This window comes from Rhinolophus sinicus, linkage group LG02, assembly GCF_036562045.2.
Source record: "Rhinolophus sinicus isolate RSC01 linkage group LG02, ASM3656204v1, whole genome shotgun sequence".
Taxonomy (NCBI): domain Eukaryota; kingdom Metazoa; phylum Chordata; class Mammalia; order Chiroptera; family Rhinolophidae; genus Rhinolophus; species Rhinolophus sinicus.
Window position 1 is genome coordinate 40,248,106 of NC_133752.1, and position 19,688 is coordinate 40,267,793.

A 19,688-nucleotide genomic window follows, 5' to 3' on the forward strand; every position below is an offset into this window, starting at 1 on the left:
TAGGAATCAAGCACATCCCGTGTGAATCACTGGAAGAAGGATTTTGGAAATGTGAGTCTCATTTCTTCCAGATTTGATACCATGTACCTTTCCCTCTTGTTGATTTTGCTTTGCATTCTTTCACTGTAATAAATCTTAGACATGGGTACAACTATATACTAACTTCCATAAGTCCTCTAGTGAATGAATCATCACACCTGGGGAAAGTCTTGGGCACCTCCAATACTACACTGTTTTGAAAACTCATACTGGACCTGTTTTAACTTTCTTGAAATATAGTTCCCTATTATGGTTCTCTCAAATTCAAGTGTAAGAGAGCTATCTACCTTCTTTTATCATTTCTAATCAGTTTAATGAAAAACTAAGATGTATTTGATGTTAAAACATATTATATCATGAAAAATTTAAGCACTTTAATAATTTTTATAATGAACAGAAAGTGAAAGACTGCTTACTTAAGGGCAATGCTGGACACAATTATCAATCAAGATGACACAACAGATATTAATGGAAACAGTTTAAGCATTATAATTTCGTGGTTATGAGCACCTTTTAAAAGTTTTATGATGAACAAATTATTTTATTTCACTAAGCCGCAGTTACCTAAACTTTACATGGGCATAATACTTTGTTCATAAGAATTTCATGAGACTTAAACAACATAAATATGTACAAAGCTAATTAGCATACACTAAGGCACAGAATATCAACTTGACATATGAAAAGGATAATTAATGTATTCAAACAATAAGAGTTTCAATATTTTTACACATTATGAATAAATGATATTTTAAAGTAATACATAAGTACAGGTCATTTTAATTCTAGGGTTAATTATTCATGTGAATTTGAAAAAAATAATAATCACATAGTGACAGTTCTGAGGAGAAAATTTATGACCAAGCAATACTAGAAGTTACAGGTGAAACACAAATACAATCTGGTAATAACAAAACCCAAATCATCATTTAATGTTTCATTACCTGAAAGAATTTAAATTTAATTCTAGGAGAGTTGCCACAGACAGATTTACTTGGAAAAAAGTGACAAGGATGATAGGAAATCAATGCCGAGCCTAAAAGTACGGGCCCAGGATATGAAAAAAACTCAAGAGAAGCACAAAAGCAATCAGCAAATTTCACTCAATACGGCTACATACTGTTTGCCTAAAGTTGAATGGAATCTATAGTGAGAGATTTGGTTCAATAAAAGGAAGTACCTAATATGAAAAATCACCCAAAAGAAAAAAATCTGTTTCCTAATCTCACCTTTCTTGAAGAGGCCTGTCTCCAGAAGGTTCTTAAGTAGTGGATGAAAATGCTATACAACAAATTTAACCATTTAGAGGGTGGATGGCTAAGTTACACTTCAAGACATTTAAAGCCTCCTAAAATATAGCTACAATCAACTGTGTTCTGGCCATGTTTCCTCTCTGTCCACAATTCTCCATTTTTTTTCCAGACTCTACATAGAAGGCACTTCTCCCCACTTGCCATCTGCACTGATCCAATCCTATCCATAATTAATAATTAGCAATAACAATAATATCCATCATGCTATACAATTAACGTTATTTTATTTAATCACTCAATCTTCTAGAAGTAGTCACTCCTTCCTTGAATTCATGGCACATACTAACTGCATGGCATATATAGCTAGCTTTTGATTTGTAATAGCCAGGGTTTTTTGGTTTAATTAATAGTGACTTCTTTATGTATATAGTTTCCTTCACTACATTATATACCATCTAATATTTGGGCCTTTACTATGACCTTGGGAATGTTACTTAAATTTGATAAGTTTCCTCATCTGTAAAGTAAGATAAAAATACTACCTTATTCCAAGGTTATCGTTAGGATGAAATGAAATACAATGAGGTAAAGTACTTAGCACAGTGCTTAGCTCAGGTTTATGCTCAGAAAACAATACATCATGTTACATCTAGTTCACATACCTAGCAATAAGTACATTTGCTAAATAAACACCTCTTCTCTGTACTAATAATTTTACTTCTGAATGTAATTTGTGGGTAGTTTTCTTGGATTTTAAAACTAAAAAGCTTGCTTCCTCAATTCAATTGTAAATAAAACACAATATTTCTTAAAATTCCCATGGAATGAGTATCTCATAAGCCCAAGAAAAGTTTGCATTTTTTATTGTATCCTTTGTACATAGTCTTGCACATGTATTCTCCCCAAAGGCTTAAGATTTAAATCTTAAATAGTATTCTTTAGCTACAAAGGGTGTTCAGTAAATTATAAATAGCTTATTAAAAATCCAAGTTATAAGCAAGAAAGTTGTTCCATTAATTTTTAAATTCAGGATTGATCATCAGAGTTCAATATTCAGTGGGGAAACAGATCTCTATTTACTTAAAACATTTAATGTAGTAATTGAAAATTATTAATCTAGACAATCATACATCTGAATATATGATGCCCAGATCTCTAAAAACATGTCCTTTTTTCCTAATTTTTAATTATTAACTACCATTTAAAGAAAATACATAAACATTAGGTAACAGGTACTAAAGATTAAAGAATTAATAAAGTCTTTGTCCATACTATTTCATATTTGAAAATACTATCAATAATCAAAAACAGCAAAATATTTTATATTAATGACTCATTTATTAACATGGCATGATTACTTAAATTAGATTGGTACTTTATTTCTGAAATCATGACTCACACATATTTTTTCCAAATTTAAATTGTTTAAGGTATACCTAAATTCTAATCAAAATTAAAATGCTTTCTAAAAGATTCTAATGAGAAAACTAGAGTAAATTCATAAATACCCTGGGCTAATACCACAGATGCTAAGAATCAAATATGGTCATTTTTACTAGTCTACCAAATGAACAAGTACTGAAATGATATGTCAAATTCATATGGCTTCCATATCCAAAATACCAAAGATTTTGTTTCATATTTTGAAAATTGAAAATACACTAATAGAGCAAAGATTTCTTTTCAAAACTGAGCTAATCAGGAAAAAAGAAAAAGGAAGAAAAGTTTACTTGGTGTCAGCAACCTGACTTATCTTGAGTATACGTTCCTCCCCCATATTTGTTTAATTATTATAATAAATAAATTTAAGCTGCAGATTGAGAACAGTTGGAAATTCTAAATCTATTTTCAAAGGAAAAATTATGTTTGAAGAATACTCCTGAGGTAACTTTTATTCTAAATACATGTTTAAAATTTTAAAAAGCCAACTATATATCACAGGTTTAATAATCAAAGTTTAAATTAAACAGTTTTACCGAAAAGTCTTATAAAAATTGATATTCTAATACAAAGACTCTGAAGTGGTAGGAGAGAAGTATTTCTGATATTTCTGAAAGGGTTATAATTACAAGCAACTTTCTATTTTAATAGAATTCTCTGTCAGAACTCTACAAAAGGACCTAGACATAGAGAGGAATCATGAGTCTCCCTCCTTCCAGAAATCTGTGTTTACAAAATTTTAAAAAAGTATTTTCCTAAGCAAAATTGTTTAACTTAATACTTTCTGCACCAAAATTCAAACTTCTAAATATACTATAATGGAAAGAAACAAGTTTGGTATTATACTTTATTATAATGTCAAGATTACTGCCATACAAAAGCAAACATCAGAGAGAAAATATCTCCAACACTAACCAAACTGTTCTTTTTGGTTCCTTTCTGAGTTAGAAAGGTATCCTCAGGAAACCCTGTGTTCCTGCTTTCCAGAATGCCAACTGCCTTACCTTGTCAAGAACAATTTCCCTTTCCCAAATATCAAAATATATTTAGTTTGTGCAAATTGCTGTTAATGAAACGTAGTGATAATGACTACTAATACTTGCTGTAGAAGTGGATTCATGGGGAGCTTCAGTCAGTCCATAAATGCACGCACACCATTTTTTGTTTTGTTTTGTTTTGTTTTGTTTTAAACATGACACTTGACTTGAAGGGAAAAGTATCTAGGATTCATTTCTTTTAGAGTAATTTATGCCTGCATAAAGACAGATTGTCTTACATGTAACAGCTACATACAAAAAACGTCATAAAATTGTCCTTGGTTTTAGTGATAAATAAAAAACATTAAAATTCTTCTATTGAAAAAGGTATCCAATAATTTTTTTATTTAATTAAGTTTATTGGGGTGACAACTGTTAGTAAAGTTACAGATTTCAGGTATACAATTCTTTATTACATCATATCTCTCTCTCTCTCTGCCTCTCTGTCTGTCTCTCTCTCTCTCTCTCTCTCTCTCTATATATATATATATATATACACACACACATATGTGTGTGTGTGTGTGTATCAGGTATCCAAGAATTTTTAGTTTTTGTTTGTTTATTAAACAGTGAAAGCAAAATAACTTACTAGAATAGAAAGGTAAGAGCTGAGCCACTAATGGAGAAAGGGGATATTTTCACAGAACCAGTATTTTCCCCATCCCATCTCCATTTGTTGTTAATCAAAACGTACCATTTAGTTTTAAAAAAACCTGGCCATTTAGTTAAAAAAAAAAAAAAAAAAGCACCAGGTTCTTTTCTGGAGAGAAGATCTAGAGCATTCCATTATGTCCTCAAAGAGACCTCTTATTCCAATTATGGTCAGTAACCTGTCACTGCACAGACTTTGCCCTGACAAAGATTTCTGCTCATTTAACACTCAAAACTCCACAAATAAAAATAATTTCAGATATTTTTCTTAGAGCAAAAGCTCCCCCTGTTTAAACACCTTAAAAGTTACCCAGAATTAGAATTAAGTATATTGAAAACCTCCATAACAGGGGGTAGGATACGAACAAGTGATCAACAGCTAGCCTATGTCATATCAGGCTTTTTCTAATTATAGTCAGAGTTGTACACTCTGCCATTAATTTTGTGTTCTGCCAGAAATTGTTTTATACAGTTATTTAATTAAGATTATACCTTTAGTAATAAACACTTGGGATATATTGATTCTTTATATTATACTTAATAATTTTTGGCATAATTATTAAGTTTAGGAGGAAAATTAATTTTTGTGAATCAGTATTTCCCAGATATGGCTCAAGTAAAACCTTCAGATTTGAGAACTCTAAGACAGTAGCTAAACAAAACCAAGTATTTTATTATACTTTTTCATTTTTTCAAAAGGCATAAAGGTATATCTTACTAAACATTTGACTATTCTTGTATAGCTACATCCCTGCAATATAAGACATGGTTCTGTTGTAATGTAAGCACTTGCATAATTACTCATAATTTCATACCAAACATCAAGTGTGCTAATAAAAGATGTCACAAAGGGTTAAAGGGTAAGTTAATAATCATACAAAGTAACGTGCTTGTGCATTAGTAAGGCATTGAAATTACAGTTACTTTAAAACTGGGCACAAATCAGCTCTAGGATTTGCTCATCTAGCCTGTTAATATGGTGGGGAAACGTACAGAAAGCATTATCTTTTACAGCAAACCATGGCTTGTGACATCTGCTCCCACAGTACCTTGTTTTCTTAACATGAATAGAGCCAGTTGATTTCCTCGAGGACTGGAGGTATGAAAAAGTTAAAGGCTTGGAAACAGGGCTGATGCAAAGTGCATCCAGGAGTGAGTGATATTTTTCAGGACTGGAGAGCCTGGTGAGCATTTAGAAAGAGTTTTAAGTTGAAAAATCACACTACGAATAATAGAAAGTAGTTTTTATAGTCTGTGATTTGAAACATTTCCACAGAGTAGAAGAGATAGGAACAGAAAGACTGAGAGAAAGACAGAACTAAACAATAGAAAGAGGATGAAAAGAAGGGCTAAGAGCCTACTATATTTACTCATTAATATAGAATTGACTACATTTTCACCAAAATTGATCAATGTAATCTTTTAGAAAACAAATAAAGTTGCAAAAGACTGCTAGAAATTATGCATAAACAAAAGCCCACAAAAATTAAAGTTTTTATTCTTTTACTGGGAGGAAGGGTTATCGCAAAGAACAGTAAGGTGTTAGATCGCCTTCAAATACAATCAGTTTGTGGGAGAAGATAAAACCAATGAAAACTTAAAATATCTGTACATATTTTATTGTTTGATATAAAAACTAGAAATTATAAACCCCCAAAAGTCAACAGGCACACAACATGCAATAACCCACTCAACTGAAAAGTATCATAGATAAATGGTAGTCATGAAAGATAAAAGGGTGATTTAAAACAAAATCAGTAATAAACCTAGTGGGATATACCAGGGGTGCCAAAAAAATTGTATACACTTTGGTTAACATTGCTCAAGCAGTAGTTCGCTGTAATCAGAAGTGTCTGGTAACCAACCACTTTGAGCACCTCTTGTAATTACAGAAGACAAACGTGACTTGTATTCATCTTTTGTTATCAGTATACTCATATATCAATACAGTTTTTTCCTTTCTTAAAATGTGTATACATTTTTGTGGCACCCTCTGTATATCTACAACCTCGATAAAATGTCCACAATATGATTAAGATTCCCTAACAGAACTGTGATTGTTTCAAATAGGTGTTTTCTTTAAGGGGACTTGTAAGACAGAGTAGTGCTGGGATCACATCAGACACACATTGTACATGCAGTTCTACCTGGTTTTCGCAGCAATAACAGCAGACACAGTGGCAGCTGCACTGCTCAGAACTGCAGCACTGTATCTAGCAGGAGAAGAGAAGGTAGAAAAGTTTCGAAAACCTTCCAAAGAACTTGTCACCACATTTCTTGTGGAGCTGCTTAAGTTAATAGGTAGGGAAAGAAAAACAGAGAGGAACAAAAAGGAAAGTGAGAAGAGGTATGTACCATAATACAGATAAAATAGCAATCATCCTATATTGATACTGAGATATTATACAGGTGTGACATGTCGCAAGTGCAACAGGAGTTGAGGTCATTTATTTACTGTTGCTATGATTTTTCTCAGAAATTAAAATTTGATACATAATCCTTGCAAATGGTTTTTGAGATACAAATATTTTTAATGTGTTTAAGTTCACTGTCTCTAATCCTATTTACATTAAATCACTATCATACAACAATAGACATTTGAAGACTGATTTGTTAACAACTAAGTAAAAAATAAACCTAAACATGAAGTTTGAATTTCTATAAGCAGAGAAAGAAGGACGGTTATGCGGAGCTTTTCCAAAGTGTCTCTATATAAAGGGTTTTACCTTAGAGATGATATACTCCCAGAGCCTGACATTTTAATGTTTTCAGGAGAAGCAGGTACAATCGGCTGCCTGTTCAGAAGCAGCAATACATATTAATATGAACAAGAAATAACTGTTGAAAACATTGAGAGTAAAGCTATTTAGGATGGCAAGCACCTTTGTAAAACAAAAAGCAGTTACAGTGAATATGACTAAACATCACTTTCTCTGCTGATGTTCTATTTCTATTTTCAGTTAGCTCTGTCAAGATGCAAAAATGCTGGTATGAAATGTTATCTTCAGAACTCTTATTACTGAAAATAATAATTATTTTCCTTTGGTCTTTTAAAACAGTCCAACACCTAGACAGGAATTAACATTCCATCATTAGGAGTGTAATCAGATTTCCAAATTGGTTATCGAATTGGAATTGAGAATTTTTTTCTTCGGTAAAAAGAAAGTCTAAAATGCACAGAGTGAAACCTGTGGTCACTCTTCTTCATTTATGGGTACAAGTTAGGACCTCACTATATACTATGATCACTTTTTCAAATTTTGTGACAGTGGCCACTTCCAACATAAAGTAATTAGGTGCCAAATTCATCCCAGGTTAATGAGAGCTCTAATATCTAAAACTGTGAGGGTTCATAAAAGTCTCTTCTTCTTGCAGAAGAATTTGATACTCCATTAATCCTAGTTCTGTTAGCTATAACTTTTCAAACCAGTAGAAGGCAAATGAAAGAAAGGGTGGTAATCTATTTAAAAAAAATTATACAGAATTAAGTATAATTTTTTTGCAAGTCTATCATTTAATTGAAATGTATGGCTATGTTTTAACAATTGCTGTGAATGGCTAAGAAAGAAAAAAATGGGGGTTGGAAAGAGGAAAGAAAGATGCTATCAGTGGCAGAGCAGGGTGATATGAGAGTCATGCAAAGTGGAAGAATTAAGTGACCAAGTGATTCAACTATTGGTGATATAACCTCTCAATTACTCTGCGCCTTTGAGGCAATTATTACCATTTGGGGGAAGCAATGGCAAATAACTAGGAACTTAAGTCTATAAAAAAATCAGCTAAAAAAAAATCAGTCAGCTAAATTATCCTTCTCCTTTATGAAGAAAAGGAAACTGTAATGAATTTCTTTCGTCATCTTGTATCACAAATAATAACATAAAAGGATTTGGTATCAGCAGAATCCCAACAAACTCTTATAAGAAGAATTAGCCTGAACCTTTAGAATATGTCTGGACACCTGGAACATACGATCTCTGGTTTTTTTGTGTGTTTTTTTAACTCCTTTTTTCAGAGGTGAATGCTTTAATTAGTAGACTTATGACAAACTCAAGAAAGCTGACTTTCCAAATCACTGAATAAATAAAAGGCACAGATTTCCTGACTCTACATTAGAACTAGAATCTAAACAAAAAGTGAAAAATATGAAAAGCGGTGTCAAGTGGTGTTCCAAGACCGCGTGCCAAGCTTTCTTGTCTCCATATTAATGATGTCAGTTCTGTAATCTAGGATCACTTTTTCCTTTTTAGTCAAACAGTTTTAGTATTTCATTTCACCACCAGCATTAACATTTAGACATACCAAGAAGGCAAAACTCTACCTAGAATATGTAGTTACTTTAGAAAGTGTGGCTACTTGGCTACCAATATGTAAAACCTGAGGAGTTGCAGGTGGGTGGGGTCCACTCTTAGGTAGGTCTTCCAGACAACTGTCAAACCTAAGTTAGCAGAAGTAAAATAAACAAGGCAAAGGAAATATTAATGAAAAGTACAGACATTTATCATGTTTACTACCTTTTAAATGTACACTGCTTTAATTTGTACAGCTAGTGTTTGTTTTTTGTTTTTTTTCTTTTTACTTCATACCTGTGTAAGGTTAAAACCCAAACCAACACCCTCACCACCACCAAATACGGGTTGTTTTTTTCCTCCAATTTTTAAACATGGCTAGTACTTCCGTGTGATAAAAGATTATGCTTTCTGGGGAAGAAAGGTGGACGGGAATTCCCATACACTATGTATTTTGCATGCTTCAGGAAGACGTAGGCTCCAAGAAATTAAGTCATCCAATATCCTATGCCTTAAGGGTCAGATGGAATTTGAACCAGGTCTGTCTGTACTATTTATACTACATAATGCTTTCCAGCATCTTGTGCGGCAGCTGCCTGCATAGTATAGTAAAAAAGCACCTAGGAATTTCCTTTCAAATCAGAATGTTGTGTTTGCAGATCTGAAATTATTTGGATGTTGTTTATCTTGATGTAATAAAGTATTTTATCCAGTCACACAACAAATGTTTGCCTGCAGTTGTGTTGCTTTGTTTGATAATTTTTTTACTTTGTTTTTCTGATGTCTATACCATTTTTTCTCTTGAATACCAGAATTAAATTTTAGAAGAACTATTACCAGGTAAAGATGAAAAAACTCAGTGTGAGGTTTAAAAGAAGAAAGCACCAAGTATTCCATTTTGGGAAGAAAAAAATTAACAGGAAAACACAAAATTAACCATTATTAAAAAAGTATGGTGGATAAAAAATAGAATGTGTCAGTCATGTTATACTGATTTGCAAACATAAAATGTAACATTAAGATAAAGAAATAGAAAAGGAGAGGTTATATTCCCATTTTTTATATAAAATTGGTCATACCCTCACCAGAATGTTGGAAAAAATGTAGACAACTTAAGAAAAATATCATGGCAGAACTAATATGTGACTGAAGAGGTAGAAAAGAAAAAGTTACAAGGATAAGAAATGTTAAGTTCTGGAACAGGGGTCAGCAAACCTGACTCTCATGTCAAATGCAGCCTGCCACCTGTCTTTGTATAGCCTGGGAACTAAGATGGTTTTGTATGGCCCCAGAAAATATGGTTTTCGTATGTTTAAAATGATTTTTAACAAGTGAAAAGAAAAAGAATAGTTCATGACACATGAAAATTATATGCAATTCAAATTTCATTTCTATGAAACATAGCAGGGTTCATTAGTTTGCATACGTCTATAGCTACTTTCACATTATACAGAGCGGAGCCGCTGTGACAGACCTGATGGCTCACAAAACCAAATATATTTACTACCTGGATCTTTACAGAACAAGTTTGCTGTCCCCTGTCCTAGACAATAACGTCTCCACCCAGCTACTAAACTTTTAACAATACAAATCTGATCCTGTTTGTTGCTTAGACCCCGGCACAGCTCTGCAGACAACTGGGATCCGGGGCTACCTATTCTCCAGCCGTATCTCACAGTGTTCTTCCTCTCCCTCTGCCTTCCTTGCTCCAGTCCAACCGCTCTTTGTTTCTTCCTGAAACAGGCCAAGCTTCTTCCCACCTCAAGGTTTCTGCACAGTCTACTACTTTTCACTTTCAACACCCACCTCTCGGCCACACCTTCACTGGGCTAATTCCCAAGTGTCCCTTTGGCCTCAGCTTAAATGTCACCTCCCCATGGAAGCCTCCCCCATTCCCAAGTCCCCTTAGGTTGTCTATGCCATATGCTTCAAGGTACCCTGTACTTTTTCTTCATGGAATTTGTTATGATTGTAATGATACAATTTGTGCGGTTATCTGTTTAAATCTGGACTCCCTCCCTGGAATAGAAGCTCCCTGAGGTGAAGGACCATTACATTTACTGGTATAAATCAAATGTAAACAAAGTGCTTACCACAAAGTAAACAACAAATAAGTATTTGTTGAATCAAAGAATTAAGAAAATTTGTTTTTAAATTCAGAAGTCACTCACAATATACACACATTTCTTAGAAGACATTTGTACCTTCTAGAGACTTTATTGTACTTCAGGTTGAACAGGTATTACTGCCTAAGAAGGGACAATGATCACTCCAAAAATACCTTTATAAATGTCCTTTATAATATAAAGAATTATCAATATTCTAGAAAAAAAGAAAATACAGTTACAAAGAATTAGCAATGTCTACGTATTAATATACGATGAGGACAGGTAAGAAAGGGAAGTTGAAGTGGAGTCTGCTAACTCCTCCATGAACTATGCTGACTGGAAAAATGAGTGTCACTTGACAATAAAGTTCATATAACTCATGGAATACCTTCGAAAGCCAGATTTCCAAATTTCCAAATAAATGCAGTTGGGAGGTTTCCTAGTCCGTTGCTTAGCCGATGTCTAAAAACACTAGGTTTAAGAAAATCTTAATCTCATTTAATATGGAACAGACATCAATATCTATTTTCATCCTGTCATTTCCTAATAGTTACTCCTTTTAGGGTTGGAAGAAACTCTGATTAATAGCACCTCTGCCACAGCCAGACATTTTGCTTTGTCTGTTACTTAAGTGAGTTTTCGTTTCTCACCAGAGAGGTATGAAGGCTTTCTCCTTCCAGGATATGTCTGGAGACTTGGGCTTGCAGCCTTTTGGCCTGCTATTCTCAGGAAAAATGAACAAAGAGCTATTGGTACATTATCTTTTTCTGTAATTGTGCCTTTCTCTGCACAATCTTTGCACTGTCTTTCTATGCTTTTCAGTGGGGACCCAGATTAGCAATCTGTTCGGGTAAAGCAGGCATGAAGTTGCCCATCTTACTAACTTACCATCCTCCCTACCCTGCAGGACCAGCGAGCCCTGACAACTGTCAAACAGCAACACCCTTATGCTGCAAACTCCATCCCCCCCCTTTCTCTCAGGGACTTCAACTGATCTATCTCTACTTCCCTGGCATTTTCCATTTCTCCTTCTTCACTGCATGCTTTGCAACTCCATTCAAAATTGTTAGAACAAGAACATAAAAGTACCGTCACCTTCTATTTTCCTATTCCACTTAACAGCTAATCTCTGTGAATAATAATAGTTTCCTCACGCGGCCTCCATTTTCTCACTGGCCTGTCACTTCAACCACCTCAAGTGGGCCTCATTCTCCAACCTCAAAAAAATCAATATTCTTGCTGAGGTCACTAACGACTTCTTCGTGGCTAAATTCAGCGGATAATTTGCATTCCTCATTTTCTTTTTATTGTGGTAAAAATACACAACACAAATGTACCTTCTTAACCATTTTGAAGTGGAGTTCAGTACTGTTCAGCATATTCAGCGTTGTGAGACAGATCTCCAGAACATTATCATCTTGCATTTCTGAAACTGTGTATCCATTAAAAAACTCGTCTTTTCCGTCTTCCCCCAGCCCTTAGTCACCACCATTCTACTTTCTGTTTCTATGAATGTGACCACTGTAGGTACATTATAGGTGGAATCCTACAGTATTGTCTTTTTGTGTCCATTCCCCATTTTATTCAGTCTTTGAATATGACCTAACTGACCACTCTTGTTCCCGTCTTCTGTGTCTAGGCCCTATATACTCATCTGCTTGGTACTATTCGCTGGCCATTCCTGATTGCAGGATGTCAAAGCTCTTATCAGTCAAATTTCAATGGCTTATCCATATTTTGGTGGAATGATATGCAAACTGCATAAGTGCAAATTCTTCACCAAGGTTAACCTTCAAAATATTTGGGAAAGACAGCAGAAACTTTCGTTTGCAGCACAAAGTCATCAAGTCTCTAACTAAAAATGTCAATGCCTCCTTGTTCTCCATAGAAATATCATAAAATAATCAAATAGAGTGACTTACTACACCCTACACGGCAAGTTTTCAGTAAGATGAGAAATTCTGAAACCTTAAGATATGTATTTTATAGAAAGTAAAGCAGGAAAATGACAATAAATTATCCTTTGTATTTTCTCTCTTCTACAAAGGAAACAATCACCCAATAATATTGCTAAGCAGAGAGTGGAATATACCAGGATCATAGCTGCATTCTGCATTTTGGGGTTCAATGGCATAGCAAAGCTATTTATTTTAGCCACAGAAACTGCTCATCATCTGAAAAAATGAACATCTTCCACTGACTTCCTGACAATAAAATATGGTGAGTGTGTTCACTTGCAACTATGATCTCCCTGCTGGAAAATTAAATCAACTAAACCTCAGCTGGCAATTTCTGGCACGCTTAATCACAAGCTAAATTTATTAATTAATGTCAATAGCTCTTGTTTCTATAGCACCCTAAAAACATTATTTGAGCCTGTTAATTCTACATTGATTATGGATGGCATCTTGAAACGAATTTAAAAATCAGCAGGTAAGGGCATCCTTGCTTTACACAGGGGAATGGAGAGGACTTACTGTCAGAGATCAAAAGGAGATTCCGAAGTAAATTATCAAACATGAAAATACTACCCAAAATGAGGTTTCTTTTTTGGGAGAGCAAATAAAAAGGACTGACTCAAATAAATTATTTTTCGTAGAGCTTTCCACTTTACTGAAGGAAAAGAGGAAAAGAAAAAGGGAGAATTCTTAAGAAGCTGGAACTTATTATTTGTGTTGGGGTAAGAATTCACTCTTTGTTGATATATTCCATTTTCTTCACACCTTTCAAACTCTGCCTTAACTTGTACATACTTCTCTGCTATTGCTTTTCCTAATGATTTTACCAATATTAAATGTCCCATCTTAGTATTATGTGAACTCTTTAGTTATCTATACTATCCCTTGATCTCTTTAGAGAAAATGTAATATGGGGTCTAAAGATAAAACAGGTAAAGAATGAGCATATATTATGTTATGTCTATAAAAATACCAATATAATATAGAGATTTTTAAGGTATAATATCAACTTAAAAATCACTTGGAACAATACCCTGATAAAAGCCTGACTCCCTCAGTAACTTGCAGGGTACTTATCACTAACCTTAGCTCCTCTCACTTTGCATCATCAATTTCTTCACTGGCTCATTCCTATCAATGATTTCAGTGATTTCTAGTAGTTAGGAATAGCTTCTCTAAGGGGAAAAATCTGCCATTTTGTAGCATTAACATAATCCTAATGTTATAAAAAGTATATATGATAATGGTGTTTTCAGATTCAGAATAAAAGGATACCTTATTTAATAAATAGTGTTGAGTCAATCTGTTACCTATTTGAGAATAAAAATGAATATGTCTAAATACCTACTGTTCAACAGCCACCCACGGTGAGTCTCTGGAGAAGCCAGGTGTCTTGACAAAGCCACCAAAGCATCTCACGCTCCAGTGAGAGTGTCCTGCCAGCATTAGAGAACAAAAGCCAAGGACCACACACTCTCTAGCTAAATATTCTGGATCATATATCTTGGTTTCCATTCAATCACATGCTGCATTCACTCATTCAGTCAACAACAAAATATTATTTGAGTTGCCAGGCATCCTCACATGTTCTATTGCCCACTTTAATTTCCTGCACTCATGGAACTTACAGTCTAGTGCCCACTTTCCTGTAACAGACCATGAGGATCAACCCCATCCATCATACTTCCATCCTTGTTCACCCACCACAATGAGAAGTGCAAACCCCTTGGGTCATCCCATCTCCTGGATTCTTATTTCTTTACTGTTCTATGTATCCCCTAATCTGATCAATTGCCCATCCTACTCACTTCTCAGCCTTCACAAATCCTCCATCATTCCATTCCTTCCTTACTGTCCCTTCAGACAGGGATTCCTTTTCTTTCATACCCTGTATGTTTATAAACCTGAAGATGATACAAGTTCCTCCTCATTATTGTTTCTAACATCAGTCACCTTTGATCCTCCAAAGTCCCAAGTCCATTGAGGCTCGTGTCATCAGACTATCCCACTCACTACCTAGCCATGCACTGTCTTGCTTCTACCTCACTCACTATTTGCTTTAGCCCCTGGCTCACTGCCTTCCTCTACCCCATTCCAACAATCCATCTGATGACTTCAATGTTATGTTGAATCACTGAATAACCTAACTGCCAAATTCTCTGACTTCCTCACTTACTTCAAAGATAATTCCTAATGTTAAGTATTAGGCCTAGAAGACCTCAGCCATGCACTCCAGAGTTCATAACCTTTACCTTCTTATCAACAAGTATGCCACATCTAAAATCTGGATTTTAAGAAACTTTTTTGATTCTAACTCACTCACTCCTCTACCTCTTGATTGTATTAGCTTTTTACTATACTGAATTGACTTACCAATTTCATGGACTCTTACCAACTGAATTCTTACCAAATTCACCAACTCAGCAATGTTCCATTATCTATCCCACCCTTCCAATATTTCCCCACTCCTGCTAGTTATTCCTCTAAAATACAAACCCATACCTCCATGGCCCAAGCCACTAACCTCTCTTGCCTGAACTAAGGGAATACACATAACTACTCTCCTTCTTTCATTATTTCTCCCTTACAATCAGTTTTCCATAGTATTCAGAGTGATCTTTAAAAAACAGACATCAACTGTTACTCCACAATTAAAATCCTGTTATTTGGCTTCCTATTTAATTGGGATAAGAATCTGAATCCCTAAATACAAACTACAACACAAATAAGTACTAGATTTATGATATACACTATATAATAAACATAAGCAAAGACCACTGCTAATCTATGAGGCCTGAGACTAAGGGAGAATGTTTGGGGAAGAAGGCGTAGCTGTGGATTTAGGTCAAGGAACTAGCCCATATTATCAGCTAACATCAATTACTCATATAACTGCCTGTGACCCACAGACAGCTTAATTGTCCTATGATTTTTCAGTTGATTTCAGTGGGATTATCTCTGTAATTGGAGATTAATGCCAAGGATTAAACATAATATATGCCAGGTGAGATTTTACTGGAGCAGAATAGAACCACTGCTTGCCTTATATTTTTGGGACCCATATGACATGACTAACTCATTGGGGATCTTCTAAAACCCCTAATTTTTCTATATTTGTTTTTCCTAACCTTATCCCTACCACCATCATGTCCAACAAGAGTAAAATGATTTGATCCAAACTGCACATAACCATATTAAATTTTTCTTTCTTTTTTTAAACTATTAAGTCAGTGCAAAAGTAATTGTGGGTTTTGCTATTATATTCCATTGCAAAAACCACAATTACTTTTGCACCAACCTAATATATTTGGTATATTTTCTTAGACTTTCAATACACTTCAATATACGCCATTTCTCCCTGCTTCATGATACCCACACATGCAGGCAGCAAGCTGTAGACGTAGGTCCCTCATCCAAGTCACTGATTGATACTTTATAAACAATATCCTTTGGTTACACTCTTTCAACCTGTTATGAATCTAAAAACTTGACAGTCATTAGCTTCATTTCATTTTAAAATTCTCTGGGATCTTCAGAGTCTTTCTTCGATGACTTGTTAACATTAACATTTCCTCCAGTCGATCCAAAATGTGTTAAGCTGGGTGTAATTTGTTTTTGGAGAACTTAATTCTGGGTCTTGGCAATTCTGCCCTCCTTTTCTTAGAGTGCTCTCTCGCCATGATTTTAAGAATGCCTTCTAGACTTTTTTCCAGGTGGCCTCAAGTTCAAACTAGTTTATAATTTAGAAGTTAACCTTCTCCTTTTGTGAAAATCAGTACTATATTTATCTGTTCCCAGTCTTCTGTTTTCATTCCCAGTCTCCAGGATTTTTTTCTAAGTGCACACAATGTTACTTAGCAAATCTCACTGGTAAATTCTCTAAATACTTGGATTACAGATCACTAAGAAAAAGAGCACTTACTACCTGGGCCTTCAATTAACCTCCACAATGTAAATAAACCAAAACTTTAGTATTTACCTCTGGGTTCAGGTGATTTTTGTTTGCTTTTTTTTTGTATCTTTCAACAATGAGCATTTATTCATTGCATAATAACTCTTAACACCATCCCTTTTTCATTTCTTGAATTAATGTCGTCTGGTTGTTTCAGTTTTCACATTTAAATGTCTTGCATGTGTGGATGTACATTTTCTAACATGCATGTGGTACTGCTTCAATATCTCTGCGAAAACCACTGCTAAGAGATTTGTTGATTTTAACAACAGACATTTGATTACAGTGCTATAAATAAAGGATAAATCTGAGTCTACCAAGTTTAAAACTGTTGCTTCTTTTTATTAAAACCTGAAATTCACCCATTTTCTAACCAGTGGTATACAAGTACTGAAGCGATTAAAATCTTTCAGAAATTTTCTCAGACATTTTTTTCGTCTTAGGAATTGCTAGATTATCAGGATAAAGAATAAAGTATGTGAAAAGACCATATAAATGTGTACTACCAACTGAGAAATTGCAGAGGTGTCATCCTAGCTTTAACACAGTCTTCTGTTCAAAGAAATGAATACAAACTCTTGAGAAGTAATTAGGTGCACCTGGGAGATGAACACCTACAACAATGTTGGACACAGAAGCAGCACTCAACATAGACCTGCTCACAGACATAAAAACAAAAACACAAGTGTGGAGACTTGGACAGAAAGCTTTTAAGATTAATGTGATTTGATAACAGTTCTTTAATTTGACTAAGAAAAGGAAAATTAAGATGTCTAAATATCCATACCTGTCATAAGTTTTATACTATATTATGTCATATATTATTTTAATTATTTTATAAAATCATACCACCATCATAAACACACCACATAACATAAAAGTAGAAAAACATGGGCTTCTGAGACTTTCAATGAGACTGAAATTGAATAGTGGCAAAATGCAGAAAATTAAGCTTCCATCATGGTGAAGATTGCCTACTATCAATGCTCCTAATTAAATTTTTTAAGTTGTGATTTCTTTTGAAGTTAAAAAAAAAGGAAACTGCAGAAGGTGTCTTCAATATTGAATTTCAGTCAAGAAGTTCCTTTTATTTTCTGGTTTAATTCAATAAAATGTGTTGTGTAATTTACCTCTCTCACGGTGAAGTGGAAAGAATTTATCTAAACAGCATTATAAGAGAAGCGTTACTAGTCTGAAAAAACTTCTAAGGAACTTAGTGCATATTCTGGACTATGAAAGTCAATTTTTGCATATTACAAAAAAGATTTTTATGAAAGATATCTTTATAAGTGGTCGTCTTCCCAGTTTAATTTGATAAAAGTACACAAGCACTTACATAATTACACAGAGAATTAAACAATTTCTGTGTGAAAATGCATAGAGTAGATAGAAACCAGGTTTCCTGCTTCAATAATTTTTCAGTACATACTAGTCTCACTAGTATGAAGTGTAGTACTTACTTACATTCGACAGATGGCGGCTTTTACATTATAGTCACTAACCAGCATTTGCACAGGATGGTGTAATCCACCAGTAGAAAATGAAAGGAGGTAAATTACAAATTATTTTACATTTGGCAAGAGGCAAAATTATGGCTTGGTTATATACCCATTTTTTGGACTTGTGTTGTTTTTTTCCAGTTGGTGAACATACTTTTCAAAAATGTGTATGAGGGTATCAGATAAGAGGCTCTCTGGCTGTGATTATTTTTAAAAATTAGACTATGCTGCAGAAGCCTTGGTGTTCTGTGTTTTGGGGGCAAATCCAGTTGTTAATTCTTACACCTATTAAAAATATGGAAGAATATGAAACTAGGAAATGAGTCCTGATTTCTTTGCATAACTTTGAAGGATAGTAGTTTTGGGTAATTTACTCAAATGCCATGTGTCTTAATAAGATATGCAACCAGAGTCCAGCATATTTGTGAGACAGCAATAATGAAGACCCAGCACAGGTCAGCTGTGTGTCTTTATTCATCTATTTTATGTGGGTTGTATGAGTATCTGTGAATAAGCTCAAGTGTTTTTAAAAACTTTCTGTAAAAAGCATATGTTTAGAAATATGGTTGTAGTTTCTACTTTCTAAGTTTTCAATGAATATACAAAGGTGATAAGTTTCTGTTCAAGAAGTAACTTAAGATCTGTTCCGATGACTTCAATTAGAAATCATGTAGACATTATTTAGTGCTTTGGGACAGTGTATAAGAGGATATTTTTCCCCATAACTACACTTCAGTTTTGTGTAATGTAACTAGTGACTGGAGTTGTAGCTGTTTTCCTACTAAAGGGAGAGGCAGTCACTTTTCTCTTGATGAGTATTTTAAATCTGTATCATATATTATTAATTCTTAATCATAATATGTGAAAAATCAAAACCTGCCATTCCTTGAGCAAGAGAAATAAAAGACTGACAAAAATATGTTTTCATCATGATAATTTTATACATCTTTCTGCTAAACCAAGCTCCTACTTTACACTAACTTATACAGAAAATTCACATGAAAAAATTTCAATTGTTTATTAGATCAATATTTTATGTAATAAAAGTTCTGAAAATAGTGAGATCAAGAAAATCACCATTTAACTTAAATTGTGTGGTGTCTGGCACAATGATGTATTGTTAATTATATACATTTTAAAAATAATTATCTTTTAATGAAATTTTCTATGGCCGCCCATAATTCTGTGTGTCAGTAAGCTACACATCATTACTAGCTTCCCATTAGTAGTAGATTACTAATAATAAGGCTGTTGCTCCTTTTTAGTCAACGTTGTAGATTAGACTCTTAACTTCAAATATTTCCTTAGTAATGATAAAATTATTTCTATTGGTTTTTCCAATCAGAGTACTATGCTTCTCATATAACTATTTCCAAAATTAGTCAGGTATTTTCTTGTCACAGGAGTCACTGAGATATTCATGTTGAAACAGACCAAATATACAAAGAAAGATGAATTAAAAAAC

At 34.1% G+C, this 19,688-nt stretch overlaps 1 protein-coding gene across 18 annotated transcripts in view; it reads right to left on the reverse strand.

The window, feature by feature from the left end:
• The window catches only part of PDLIM5 (PDZ and LIM domain 5), a 188,913-nt gene that overhangs the window by 42,678 nt on the left and 126,547 nt on the right, over positions 1-19,688 (reverse strand). For 12 of the 18 annotated variants that reach the window (XM_074323398.1, XM_074323390.1, XM_019741097.2 and 9 more), the window contains 4 exons: positions 8,739-8,855; positions 7,147-7,215; positions 6,568-6,708; positions 5,470-5,601 (listed from right to left, as the gene is read on the reverse strand). The exons of 4 other annotated variants lie outside the window; for them this stretch is intronic. In XM_074323398.1, the coding sequence (XP_074179499.1) occupies positions 5,470-5,601; positions 6,568-6,708; positions 7,147-7,215; positions 8,739-8,855 (459 nt within the window). The remainder of the gene's footprint in view (positions 1-5,469; positions 5,602-6,567; positions 6,709-7,146; positions 7,216-8,738; positions 8,856-19,688) is intronic. 2 more of the 18 variants (XM_074323354.1, XM_074323337.1) reach the window with 2 other exon arrangements.